Source organism: Prinia subflava, chromosome 2 (assembly GCF_021018805.1).
Source record: "Prinia subflava isolate CZ2003 ecotype Zambia chromosome 2, Cam_Psub_1.2, whole genome shotgun sequence".
In the NCBI taxonomy this organism is placed as follows: Eukaryota; Metazoa; Chordata; class Aves; order Passeriformes; family Cisticolidae; genus Prinia; species Prinia subflava.
This window is the reverse complement of record NC_086248.1, coordinates 20162293-20176969: the sequence shown is the minus strand read 5'-3', so window position 1 is coordinate 20176969 and position 14677 is coordinate 20162293. Positions and strand designations below refer to the sequence as shown.

Sequence of the window (14677 nt, the reverse complement as noted above, 5' to 3'; positions counted from 1 at the left end):
TCTGAAAAAAGAAAACAATCCAAAGCCAAAAACCAAATAAAACCAACAGAATTACCATGAGCAACATCAAGACAGCCAACTATGGGACTTGAACAGGAGAGCCAGCTGCCATACTTGAATCATAATGAGCACATTGTATGGATTCCTAGAGCTGAGGGGATATTCTTTGACTCTGTTTTCTCAGTATGCTTTACATAGTTTTTTGTCTCTTTTTTTTCCCCTGTTCTAAAAGTTGTTATAATAATATTCAGGGACCTGATTTTAAAAAATCCATAGCATTCAAAAATCCCATTTTATAGCCAAACTTCATTTTGTATACTGTGGAACTTCGTATGCCTTAGACTTGCAGACATCTAAGTAATCAGCCTCCTATTTTTCATTGTCTTATAGGATGCTGTCTCACAGTGTTTCCATCTGTCACTGTCTGAAGGAACTGAAATAGTAAAGATAAACTCAAGGAAGCTTGTATTTTCCACCATGGAGTTGCCAGCAGCGTGTTCATGCTAATGGTTAGTCTGGGCAGGAGGAAGTCAGCTGTTGCTCTTAGCCTATGTTGAGCTTTGTATTTAATCTCTTTGTGTCTCCAGCTGCTCTGATGATGAAGGTAACTTCCTAATATAATAGAACTCAATAAAAGCTTATTGGGAATCTTTCTGTCAATATTTTTTTTTCTATTTTTCATTGTTTTCTGTTTTTCCTTGAAGATAGCAACTGGCTGCGCTGACTTTTCATGATCACAATTCAGTAAGCTGTATGCATAAACTGAGTCCTCTTATTTCATTAAAGTCTCTTTTTTTTATGTATTTCTACCTCTGTTCTGTAAAAAAAACATGCTGTTTGAATGGAGAAAACATTTAAATCATTCAGACAAGATAAGATAGGCTGTTAGAAAATTAATTTTTCTTTTAGTGCTGACTTACATTCTGAGGCTGCGCATTCCTACTTCCATATCATAGAGTCAGAGTGGTGTGACTGTGCACCTGCATGGTAAACTGCATCCAGAAAGGAATCTATGCAAAAAAATGAACTCTGAACAGTTCCTGAGGAACGGGTTCTTATTAAGGCTGAAAGAAATGCCTATGAAATTATGACTGTGACTGGAAAATGTATATGGGCATTCCATCTGAAAGACGCTTTTGCTCAGTCTGAAAGAGCACCAAATGCAGACTAAACAGGTTAGAGTCAATTGCTGCTGGAGAATTGGATTATGTGATCAGTTAAGCAACTTGTAGAGCAGAGATAGGGAAGGTGACAGACCAATATGGAACAGAAGAATCATCAGCTTTTGTGGAATTAGAGCAAGTGTAGCCATAGTTGTGGCTAGAGTTAGTGTGATTCAAAGCTATTCCTATCATTGCTGCTTAAAATACTGAGATTGCTTGCATAGTGTATATTCCCTGCATTTTTTAGAATTACTTAGCTTTGATGTAACAAATCTTTTCTGTCAGTTGGAAAAATTCTTAGAACCAAATTTATATCTATTGAAATTTTATCAGGCCTCCCTACAAGCATGAAATGTAAAGAATCATTCAAAAGTTGGGTCTTGTTTGGGACTTTTATAAAATAGTTCATTTTGTTAATTAGTAAAAATCATCTGATGGGCAGACTCATGTTAAGAAACACCTTCCTGTGTACCGATATTTTCTATAAAAGAGACTGATTGTTCTCAGGTGTTGCAAGCATCTAGTCAGAACTCATCATCTCAATTTCCTTTGTGGTTAATGGAAGGGGAGAGAGACATGAAGTCCTTCAGGCTGCGTTTCCATCCCTGCTGGTTTAGGATGAGATGAACTGCTTTCTAAAGAAGAAGGTGTCTTTTGGGTTATCAGAGGGAGCATAGGTCTAAGTATGCACTAAGTATTTTCAGGCAGCTGAAGCTGTGGGAGGCGGATCCCACTGAATATGTCATTTGTTAAGGTCATTGTGTGGGCTGTGACATAAACTTTATGGTGTATGTTTCTTGTATAACTTTCATTTATATTTTAGCATGGCTGTTGTAATCAGGGAGCCTTGCTGGCTATAGGAACAAGCAGTTCTTTTGGCTCCTCTGTATGCCACACGCATCGGAAATCTATAGCAAACTGTACCATTAGTGAAAAAAAAGGTTTACTTCTATTAGCTTGTGAAACAGCTCAGATTAATTGCATGTCACTTTGTTTTCACATGAGGAGGCAGAAATTAAGTCTATTTTGTTACTCTTTCAAGTCAAATCATACAAATAATTTTGGAGTTTCTTTCTCTGCTAACTTCTGTGAGAGTCCTCCTTTTGCCTGCCAAAATCTTACTGTTCTGGAATTATGCTAAGAAACACAGCATTACAAGCTTGAACAGTACAATAGGTTTATATAATAGCTTTGGAATATTTTTCCTGTTATTTTCCATCTCTTTTCTTATGTATGCAAACAAGTTGTTAGCTGTTATAATCACTGATACCAACTGAGCAAATGTTTTCTTTGAGCTTTCCATGCGGATGCACAGGTATGGCTTTTGTTTTTCCTGAGCTGATATCAGCTCACTTTACCCCTACCGAGTTATTCAAATTAATCCCTTTTGTGTGCATTGCCGTGCATTTATAAGCATTTCATTGTATTTGTTCCTGATGTTGAATCACTGATAGCTCCCACACATGGAGCAGCAGATACTAGAATACAGGGCAAAGAACGACCAAAACTGCTAAAGGAGTGCCACTCTAGCTCCTCAAGAGAACTAGGAAGAGTCTTGTGTTTGTTTCCTGTGTTGGAGGAAAGTCAGCATAGTTCTGGTTTCCTTTCAGTCAGGCATTTATCTTAATACCTACACATGGGAAGACTACATTCATTCCGCCTTTTGACAGCTTCACTGTGGTCTCTTCAGACATTCAGCTGTCCTGAGCTACTTAGGATAAGGAAACTCCTGGATTTGACTCAAAACATTTGTTATCTTAAGCCCCATCCTGGCTTCTGCCCTGGTTTTTTTGGTTTTTTTTTTCAAGTGATTTCAAACCAAAGGGTGCTTGGCTGCACAGCATGCTATAGTTTCACTGAGATTTGGGCGTCTCAAATGCTTAAAGAGCAAATTAGGCCACTTTGCTGAGAGCACAGATTAAATTAGTGTTATTAGCAAACAGTGCTGTTCAGGTTAACAGAGGGCTGAGAAATTTTGCAAAACAATGTATATATATTTGCAGTAAAATTCACCTATTTTAATGCAAATATCTCCATGAAAACCCAAATTAGATCTCAAGATAAAACACTGGTGTTTTGTTTGTAGCATCTTTCACCATTCATATCTGCCTTCAGTTCTGATATTTTATTCCTTCAGGATGACACAGACATTATTTTTCCCACATCCCATATGTCCAAATCACATATAAAGATATTTAGCTGAAATACCATGGGTGCAAAACATTCCACACTGTGGGTCTAGGGTGACGTTTGGCATGTCTTTAATGTGCTGTAGTGTTCAATTACAATACAGCAAATTTATTTTTATGCAGCCTTCTTCATTGAAAGTATGGAAAATTGCTTTGCAGTGAGTCATCTGACAGCTAAAGAACTAAAAGTCTGTAGTGATATTTAAAGAGAAAGTGGCTCAGAGCTGACAGAGTTCAAGACAGAAAAAGAAACAGAAATTAAAGAGAAAGCCTCCAACTATGGAGAAAATAGCAACAAAGACTGGTTAGGGGGAGGAGTGATGAGAAAGCCAAACACTGAGAATGTCTGAGACAGTTCAGGAGATTATGCATATCATTCTGAAACAAGCATTAGGCTTCAGATGTCTCTCCTGTATCACACCAGCCTTAGCCAAGCAAGGATGCTTTGACCCTAAGAGAATGGTGTAAATCCAGATAAATAAGGGTACTAGGCTCAGGGCACTGTAAGGAATTCAGAAGCATGCAGGTAGGGATTGAGGGAAGGATTAATGTCTTAACTTTCTAGAGCAAAACATTAGAATGTGGTGTTTTCACCTTGGCTGAACACCAGGCACCCACCAAAGCCATTCTATTACTGTCCTTCTCAGCTGGACAGGAGATAGAAAATATTACCAAAGGTTCACAAGATAAGGACAGGGAGAGATCACTCACTGATTACTGTCATGGGCAAAACAGACACTCAGCTTGGTGAAACAAACTGAATTTATTACCACTCAAAATTAGAGCAGGATAGTGGAAAGTAAAATCAAATCTTAAAAGCACCTTTCTGTTTTCCCCCCCTCCTCGCCCCTATCTTCCCAGGCTTAACTTTATCCCCAGTTCACCAGCAGCACAGGGAGATAGGGAATGAGGCTTGCAGGCTGTTCATCTCCTCAGGGAAAGGAGTTCTTCCCCTTCTCCAGCATGGGGTTCGTCCTGTGGGAGACAGTCCTCCAGCATGAGTCCTTCACAGAGAATGCAGCTCTTCATGTACTGCTCCAGCAGTAGTCCTTTCCCACAGCATGCAGTCCTTCAGGAACAGTTTCCTCCAGTGTGGGTCCTCTGTGGGCTCACAAGTCCTGCAGCAAACCTGCTCCAGTGTGGGCTCCTGTCTCCACAGGGCCACAGATCCTGCCAGGCCCTGCTCCAGCATGGGCTTCCTCTGCGGTCACAGCCTCCCTCAGCCTTGCTCTTGCTCAGCTGAAGGGTCCTCCACAAGAGGATCTCTGCTCCACCATGAATTTGCGTGGGCTGCAGGGGCACAGCTGCTTCACCGTGGTCTTCACCACAGACTGCAGGGGAGTCTGCTCTGGCATCTGGAGAATTTCCTTCTCCGCTGATCTTGGGTGTCTGCAGAGTCATTTGTCTCACCTATTCTCACTCTGCTCTTCTCTAGTTGCAATTGCTTCTGCACAATAATTTTTTTCCCCTTCTTAACTGTATTTTATAGTTTTATCTATATATATGGATAACTGTTATCCCAGAAACGTTACTGCCGTCACTGATGACTCAGCCTTGGCCAGCAGCAGTCCATCTTGGAGCTGGCCGACATTGGCTCTGCTGGACTCTGGGAAGCTTCTGGCAACTTCTCACTGAAGTAGCCCCTGTGACCAAAATCTTACCACTCAAACTCAATATATAGAAGAAAACTAGCATTCTGCAATCCATGGTGTTAAATGTGTGAGGATTTTGTTAGACCATGAATGAGGAAATACCAGTTAATTGGACAGCAATTATTATAGACATGAATATGGACTTCAGCAGCAGTGCTCTCAGAGGGAAGAAGGGTTTTGGCTTCTGGCCAAATCATCCTTGGCTAGTGCTAGAAGGGCTAATCCTTGAAGTGAGTGTGTGGGAGGAGCCATCAGTTCAGGGTCAGAGATTACTTTAAAACTTGAGCTTTGTGTACAGGGATAAGATCTGAGTAAAAAAGCGCAAATGCTGTCTTGAAGAGCAAGAGGGACTTACTTGCTGTGACATCTGAGGCTTTTGAAGAATTAGGTAGTAAGGAAATTATAATGTAGCAAGGGAACAATAGAACCAAGGCAGGCTGTTAAAGAGATTAGAGATTACTTACCAAGGTCACTGTTGCCTTGCTTGCTTTTCCTATAAAGTTCATGTCCAAAACTGAGCTAGCAGTAAGATTCTCCAAAGGAGGCGAATGTTTAAAGAGGAGAAAAGAGATGAGTCGAAACAGATGCCTGTGTGTTTAAAGCACAGCATTGTCATGAATGGATGTCATCAATATAAACACTATTGTCTTTCACTGTAAATTACGTACACTCTTCTTGTGTTCTTGGTCTACCAACTGGTGGTGTGGGACTCTTTGGGGAGTTCTCTCATGTCATGTCTGCCCATACTGCTTTTTGCTCTGGGGATTCTTTTGACCTCGCTCTGTATAGAACCATATTATCTGTCTTAAAGTAAATGAGATGTAAAGTATGTAGCATGAAGGAGAATACAGTCTTTATTGAAAGCAGAAGAGAAAAAAGCTTGTCTTTTTAATGCATTCAGAAAAGTTGACTTTGACATTGTAGTACTGAAAGACATTGTAAGCATAAAAGTAAGGTTAGAGCCATTCAGGTATCCCAGAATTTGAAGGGTGTCATATTTCATTGCATGCAGTTCTAAAATGCTTATTACAGATCTTCTTATTTACAGCTCTCATGTCTCTTTTGAATCCACAGAAGAGGAATATCAAGGGCAAACCAAGAGAAAGCGCATTCGAAGGAAGAAACAAAAGAGCAGTTTACAAATCCCTAGTAATTTACATGGAAAACAAACAGATTTGGGAATGCAAGACACTGTTGTTCAAGATAATTTACAGCTGCAGCAAACAGACGGTCCCAAAATAAGCAAAAACAAAAAGAAGAAAATGAAAAAGAAGCGACAGAAAGAAAGAAGGAGAGCAGCTGGCTTAGTAACAAAAACTACCAGCATGGATTTTACATATCAGCCTGACAAAAACAACACAGAAGAAGCAGCAGGCCTAAAAGACATAGGTGAAAAGGCAGATAGCATTCTGGACTTTCTGCAGGCAACACAACAAATTTATTTTGCTGACAGTATGTACCACTCTTTATCCTTTCTTTTTATGAGTATTACCACACAGGGGAAAATGGATATGCATTTATTACTGCTGTAAAGTGGGACAGATCTGCTAAAGAAGTGTCTCTCTTGAAGAGAGATCTAAGAAGAAGTAAGGCATGTGAGTACCTAGTATTTGTCCCACTTTCTGGTGTATACATGAATATGTAAGAATTCACATCAACAGAAAAAACTGTGGTCCTCCGTCTTTAAAAATACACATAATGTTCCTTGCTCTTCTCTTAAACATTACAATGCACTTGGGACAAATGGTTAGAATTCTTTTTCCCTCTGCAAGCAAACATCCACTTGCTTTCAGAAAACTTCAAATAAGGGCAGTTGTTATCCTAAACTATTTCATGGTTAGTATTTCTGAACCAATCTACTTTTCAGAATGTTCTGCTTCCCAGAAGGAGATTTATTTGTATTCTATAAGGAAATCTAGACAGACAGCATGTAAAGGAAAAGGGAAGATACTATTGGCAGTGGGAAAGTATATTGGCATAAAATGCTTGTGAACAAGATCAATGGGAATTGATGCTCAGTGCACATTCCCTAGTACTTTTAAAAGAATTGAATGGATTTATCCCTAATGGCGTATTGAATGTTCACTGGTCACTGTGGAGCTGAGTGGAGAATATTAAATAGCTTACCTACCTGTATTAGTCCATCTTAAGGCAGAGCTGTCAGCTTCTAGTACCATAAAATTAATCTTTTGGTTACAGAATTACTGTAAAAACCTTGTTAAGATGACATCAGGGATTTCATGTTAACTTTTTCAAGATTTATACATAGAATTTTCTTTGCCTAATGTTAATTTTTCCTGCTGCATCAGATCTTCATACTAAGCTTAGCATTTGAAATCTATCATGCTTTCTGGCAAAGGTATTTCCATCACTAAAATTAAGAATTTTACTACTTCTCCATATGTCTAAGTAAGTGCAAGCTAAGCTGCTTGCATTTGCTGTAGTGGAACTCCACAGGGACTGAGCAAGATTGCAAATTCTTCAAGTTCTGCTGTTAATACATGACCCAGAACAGAAACCTGATGAATTGTCCACAGCTGTGTTGCATGTTGATTTTTAAGTGTTGTTGAACTTCCAGCTTTCCTGCAAGTTAAGTTCAGGTTTTGGCAGTTTTTGACAAACTGACTGGCTCTAGTTTCAAACCAGCAGGTTGGAGTGTTGAGCCAGTGAGGACCTTGGAATCCACAAAGTGGAATTCTTATGTGAAAGGAATTTCATCTGAAGATGAGATATGACATCTGTAAATCAGTGTGACTAAATTTCTTGTTAGGCAAATTCCAGTTTATAGATAGATCTGATATTATGCTGTTTGCCTTCTCTAGTTGAATGACCTTAACGCTCCCTATTTTTTTAGATAAAATTGGAAGCCATTGCTTTTAGCTGCATTTTCAAATGGTCACATTGGATAATACTTCTAGTACCTATGTTAAAAATCTGAATGGGTAAAGTTCTGTACTTCTCAGGTGTCTTGCTGGTAAAAAAACAGAATTAAAGGGAGTCTGGTTAAAGGGACAGACAACACATTGTTACTGGAATGGAATAGTGAATTTATGGTTTGGTACTGTGTAAACAATTGTATTGGGTGTGGCTGAGCTGGGGTTAATTTGTGCACAGCAGCCCTCACAGTGCTTTAGAAAGGTGTTGATAACACACCAGAGCTTTGGATACTGCTGGGCAGTGTTGGCATCTTACCAGCACCATCTCTCCAATATTCCCCTCCATCAAGGGGCTGGGAGGGGACACAACCAGGCCATCTGACCCAAATTAGCCAAAGGGATATTCCATACCAGATGACGTCTGCTCTGATATAAAAGCTAAGGGAGGGAGGAAGAAGAGGGGACATTCATTACAGTCATTCTTTTACAGTGTTTGCCTTCCAGAGCAGCCACTACATGAGCTGAAGCTGTGCTTCCTGGGAGGTGGCTGAGCATCACTCACTGGTGGAAAGTAGAGAATAAACCTTTCTTCCTCTTTAATTATATGTGTGCAAACATCTGGTAGTTTTGGTTGTGTTTTTTGTGGGTTTGGTTTTTTTTAGCAAACTGCCTTATCTCAAGCTATGAATTGTTTTTCATCTCATTTTCTCTCCCCTGTCCCACTGGGAAGGGGAGTGATGGAGCATCTTGGTGGGCATCCAGCCAAGGTCAGCCCATTACAACATCCAGCCAAGGTCAACCCATTACAACAAAGTATGTCCTTCTCTGCTGTCTTGCATGCTGTAATACTTACTTTTTAAATAAAAACATAAAGATGCACTACCAAAGTAATTGTGTGCCTCCAGAAGGGCTTTGTAGTAGTTCCACAGAATTGTTCCCTTCTCCAAATGTGTCTGCAGTTTATAATATATAGTGTGTAGGAAGCAAAACCACAGTGCTTTGGCCACGGTACAGTTTCTTGTTCACACCTTCTTTCTCTGCTAATATTGAAAATTTGATTCTTCTTGCATTTCTATCATTAGGAATCCTATTGTCCTTTTTACTTACTGATTTTTGTAGTTTTCATTTTACCATTGTTTTAATATTTATCAAAAAATGTTTAGCAAGCTGCTCTTTAGTACCTGGTATTTGGTTGTCATTTGTGCTAAAAAGGAAAATGCTGTCTTAGGAAAAAAAGTAATTGGAAAAGTTCTCTGAGTTCACTGAATATTTTTAATATAGTTTTCTAACTGTTTTTGCAGAGAAATCAGAATGCAGAGATGCTGCTGTAAATTCAGCAACTGCCCAAGAGCTCTTAAAATGTCTTGAATCTCGCACCATCTCTTCCTCAGATGTGGCTCATCTGCATCGGCTGAAATCCCTTGTATTGCTACAGGATATTGAGAGATTGAAGGATGCTTTGAAACAATTCCAAGAACAATCTATGATGTCTGCTGGTAGGTACTGTTCACTCTTGTTCAGGCACTGATACTTTTGTGTGGATTTAAATTCACACCACTTTATTTTTTTTAATTAGGAAACTGTAAATAATGATGTGATAGTAAATATATGCTTATACAAGATACCAAAAATACAGTGATATCTGTATTTGCCATTTGTTTACAATTAATATAGAAGCTTTTCTCACTTTGCAGCAACTACAGAATACAAGATGAATCAGGGGTTTAAACCAATATTTTTAAAATCTGAGGTGCTTTAAGATTTAATTGTATTTAAGTCATATTTTTAATACATTCCCATAGTAGATTTTTTAAATTGCAAGAGTTAAGTTGTTTATCTGGGAGATTTCATTCCTCTAGCTAAGGATTAATTTTACATGCATAAGAATCAATAAAACCCATTGTTTTATTTCTTCCTGTCACCTTGTGGCTTCTTTAATACACAGACTTTGCAAGCTAAATTTTGATTTACAGTTTTGGTTTTGTCTATAAATAAAGTTTCTAAAAAATACTGTTGATAATGTAAAAATTTAAAGTTACTCTTTATTAAAAATGATATTCTGAAGTCATTAATAAAAAGAAAAAAATACTGTGTTATTAAATTTTTTCATGCCTGAGGCACAGGCTCCTTCTGTTCTCTATTATAACCCCTATAATTTTAGTAGAATCTCTTCTTGTACAGTTAATAGTTCTTCAAGTGAATGTGAGATCAGCATGTAGTCCACATGCTGATCCTGTATAATGATTCATTTTCCATGTAGCCTACATTTAAACAGTCATTGCTACTAGTCATTAGAACTTGTGTTGCAGCATCAGACAAAAATCTACAGGATAAGCTGAATTTTCCTGCCTCCCAAAGAATTTAATCAGAATTGAGAGCACTTGGCTACAGCATGAGAGAATCTCAACCATTTTAGATTGTACTCCAAGTCTTTTGAAAAGCAACAGCAGAGGTGGTAGCAGTGTGGTAACAGTGTAATTAAGATCATAGCCATCGAGGCTTAGCAACAGCATTCAAAGAAGAGACATCTGCTTGTAGCTTCATTAAATAATTTACAGGTGGCTAAAGATCCTCATCAAGACTGGAGCCTACTGAATGCTGTGTGTTGGACAGAGAAAAGAGAGAATTCCTGCCTGTGGAGTTCAGATCCGATACATTTTGAAAAAGATGCTCTTAGAGGAGTACATACGTATTCTTTTAAGGGTAGACATGGAGTATGACAACCCTTAAGGTTCTGATGGATGTGAAGTATCCACATATATGTGGGGTGCAATCCTTCTGTGCATTTCCAGCCTACAATCTCTGATCTTAATTATAATCACTGTCTCACTGGATGTAATACATGTGTGCAAACCAAGTAGAACTCAGCAGGAATTGTGAAAATGTATTGCCCTTTATTGAATGAACTAATTCAGCTTTTCTTGATTAAATCCAAATGGAATTGCAGTGGCAATATTCAGGATATTCTTTACAGGCCTTATCTAACTTTTATACAATACAGTTGGAGTTCTGTCAGGTTTTGCAGCCTTGAGACAAGTTGCTCTGTTTCCTTTGGTATAGCAGAAATGTCAGAATGAAAAGAGAAAACAGAAGCAAATTAAAACTCCTAATTTTCCAGTCTATGTATTCATCACTTGAAAAAGCAAAAGACAATTTTCTGAGCGATTTTTAAAATTCAATAATGTTTCTGCTCCTACAGCCTGGAATTGTTTACTCTTCCAGTTGATTTTTTTTCCCTAGTAACTGCTGTCACTCTGGGCCCAATTTGTAATCTCATTCTGAGTTCACAGTGGTATAACCATAGTAGTTTATTTGATATTCATGAGGTACAGCAACATAAGAAAGAGGAAAAACCATTTTTATAAATTATTAAAGGATAATTAAACACCTGCTAGTCATTAATTTTCCTCAGCAGACTTTAAAAAATACATTCTATTTGTAATTCTAGAAACTCGCTGAATGAAAATACAATGCTCTGAAATTTTACTTTGAATTACACCTTTAATTATACTCTTTTTTTTTTTTTAGCCTGATTTGGCTCAAAATCAGGTCATCTTGTCCAGAGTGGGTTTTTCACATTTTAGTTTTCACTCCCAATGAGCAGGTGATAAAAGTTAAAAGTTACTACAAAGACCTTTGTAATATAATACCTTTCTATAATAAGAACTTGAATTTGTTAATACAACCTTTGTTGTATTAACAAATTCAAGTTCTTATTATAGAAAGACGAGTTAGGGCTGTTTATGAAGGTAAAAATGCACAATACATAGCAGTAACCTCTAATTTTTTTACTACTTTGTCTTATTATCTTGTCTTTTCTCTCTTTATTTTTACAGTGAAGTACTAGAAGGAAAGGTCATTCCATACTAACACAATAAAAAAACTCTTGATTTTAGGAAGGTGTATTATATTTACAAAATAAACATTTTATTCCCCGTAGTTCACGAAACAGTATGTTAACCCTTTTTCCTATGGTTATGATTCTACTTAAGATATCATCATCAAGGAAGTAAAGATGGGTGCTATGTTTTGTTTAGTTTTATCTTTAATTCCAGGAAGGGAAGCATAAGAAAAAAAATAGGAAGTGATACATCTCTTCATAAAAGTGCACATTCTCCACTAGTAAAAGTTACAAATTATCCATACCATTATGTCTTTTATTTGCTGGTATATGGATGTTATGGTTTTATCCAACTTTCCACTAGGGTTACTAAGTCCCACTTGGCAAGCTTATGCCTACTGATGATAAATGTGCTTTAGAATAAAGCCATGGGCTGCTCCAGGTCTGCAGATTACAAATTCAAAACCACTGTTTCAACACTGTGATTTGTTATTTCCTTTGCAACTCTTTGCCTGTTACTCAGATTGAGAATCACAATGCATCCAAAAGAAAAAAGAAACAAGAAATAAATTTCTGATTTATCTTAAGCTCTTAGATCCCAATATTTGCAGTTATATTGAAAAAAGTCCTAACAAGGGTGATGGTAGGGTCTGATAAATTCTGCAAGGAAATACCAAGGAGATTCAGACACAAGAATTATTAACAATAGCTGTTATCTTCTAACCCTTCATTTAAAGGAGAAAAAATACTTTAAAAAACCTCTGTGGTTCAGAGATACTGGTTGCTCTGTTTAGTTGTCATCCTCCATCAACTTACCTTGTACTTTGTGCTTCAAATACTCGGTCAAGTTGCCTTTGACCTTGTACGTGAATGATCAGACAAAGTTGAGATTGGTCAAGAATCTTCATGTGAACATGGTTATTTAGAGTGTTACTGTTCTCAGACTGTAAAAGGGAACAAAACGCCATATTACTAGTTCCATTTATTTGGTAGTCTTTAAAAAAAAGTACTTACTTCTACCTAAAATGTTCTGTAAGTGCAGGAAAGAGAATGTGTAGAAGTCACATAGACATGGATTTCTCATGATGGGGGCTTTGCTGTTCTGATAGAAAGTCCGTGGCCATTAGCAAAGGAAGCCAGAGACCTTCATGATCCTCCACAGTGCAGTGGGCAAAGGAGAGGAGCTGTGACTGGAAGTAATGCTCCCTTTGCTGGTTGGAAACTAGCTTTGGAAATGAGAGCTACCTAATTCCCATTTCACATCAATTATTAAAGGATAGGTGATCGCCTAATTAAAAAAAAAGTCATTATCTCCTCATTTATGAACTCATTTATGAACTTCTGCTCATCAACTTCATTCTATTATCTATTAACATTTTCCCTTTGTTGGTTAGTTTCAAATCTCAAACATATTCTTCCCTTGTTGCCTAGGAAATTATCACTCATGGCAGAGCTAGAAGCTTCTTTTAACTGCCTTTTTTTGGAGAATTGTCATTTATATAAGTCTTCATTGCAGGGGGAGGTACATATTGCAGCCCAGACTTAATACAGTTACTGTGTGCCAACAGTGCAGAGGCTGGATATACAGAGGCCTTAAAATGATGTAATTTACACTTCTTTTTTTTTTTTAATGAATGAGAATTCAAAGAAAAGGAAATTTGAAAACTGTATTAGCATAATGTTATAGAATCATCTTAAATGTGATTATTATGTGATAAGTACTGCAGAAAATCCTATCAATAAAAATGAATGAAGTCACATAGGTAATCTCTGCATTAGGACAGAAGTCGTAGCATTTTGAGGCTTTAATGCAGCTGTGTGTACAATATGACTCATTCTCAACTGGGGCTTCTAGGTACTACTGTGAGTTAAATAATGATGTGTGAAATTACTCTCCAGACGGAAAGAAGCTTTGCTCATAAGATCATGTCATTTCAATGTCATTTTTTCTGAATTATTGAATCATAAAAAATAGGAAATTTCAAAGTATACGAGTAAAATGCAAATGACTGACCTCCTAAAATAAAATGTACCTGCTTAAATAGAAATTCACAGGCATCAGGCTTCAAGCTCCAGTATCTGCTCTGCTTTTACTGAAATGTTAATATTGAATGGAACAGATGTTTGCACAAGTCTTTCTCTCAGTGTTCAAAAATGTCATAGAGGTATTTCAGGAGGAATGTGTTTTCTTTGTTTCAGATCATACCAAGGTAGCCACATCTCTGTTTCACTACTGGATTACCGATATTCTTCCTGTGAAGAACAGGAAATGAAGCCTTACCCCTGTGTCCAAATGCACAGGATTAAAATTTAATACACAAACTCTTAACCAAGTAGCAGTTGTTCAGTAAGAGCAGTGTCAATACATTCTACACCTTCAGGTAAATGAATTAATTTTCTGTGTTACAAACTCCAGAAGACAATGAAGGTATAACTACAATGTGACTTTTGTGATGGGTTGGTCAAGAGTATGGCCTGAGTCTTCAGTGTATTAACATGTGCATTTCACTTTAGGATAAGGGACTTAACTGGAATGATAAAGTCTCTCTATCTGGTGTTTTGTTTAAGAAGTATAGTATTATCTTTTTTGTTTGTAAGTTTATAATTCCTTTCTGGAAGTTGTATTTCTTGACTTTTTTTGTATATCTGGAAAACAGAACTATATTTTTTTATATTTAAACCTAAGCAACAATATGTCTGAGGAATGTCTTTTTGCTGAATAAACTGTCCAATTGTGGACATAGACACGTTTCTATGTGTGGGTCATGTAAGTCCTGTTTGGAGTTATGCAGAAACTTGGATGGCACTTTCAGAACTACTCCATGCCTCAGCCTGGTAAATCCAATGGGTTTCACCAACTTCAGAGTTATGGGACTGGGTTCTCTCTCCCTGATTACTGTGTAATCTGTCCACTGCTGTGTAATATTTCTGCAACTGAATTTGTCCAAGTGTAGAT

At 37.5% G+C, this 14677-nt stretch overlaps 1 protein-coding gene across 3 annotated transcripts in view; it reads left to right on the top strand.

The window, feature by feature from the left end:
- The window catches only part of ERICH1 (glutamate rich 1), a 61965-nt gene extending 47493 nt beyond the window's left edge, over positions 1-14472 (top strand). For 2 of the 3 annotated variants that reach the window (XM_063389323.1, XM_063389325.1), the window contains 3 exons: positions 6079-6456; positions 9182-9376; positions 13921-14472. In XM_063389323.1, the coding sequence (XP_063245393.1) occupies positions 6079-6456; positions 9182-9376; positions 13921-13994 (647 nt within the window). In that variant the 3' untranslated portion in view covers positions 13995-14472. The remainder of the gene's footprint in view (positions 1-6078; positions 6457-9181; positions 9377-13920) is intronic. The other variant, XM_063389324.1, reaches the window with a different exon arrangement.
- The last annotated feature ends 205 nt before the right edge of the window (positions 14473-14677 follow it).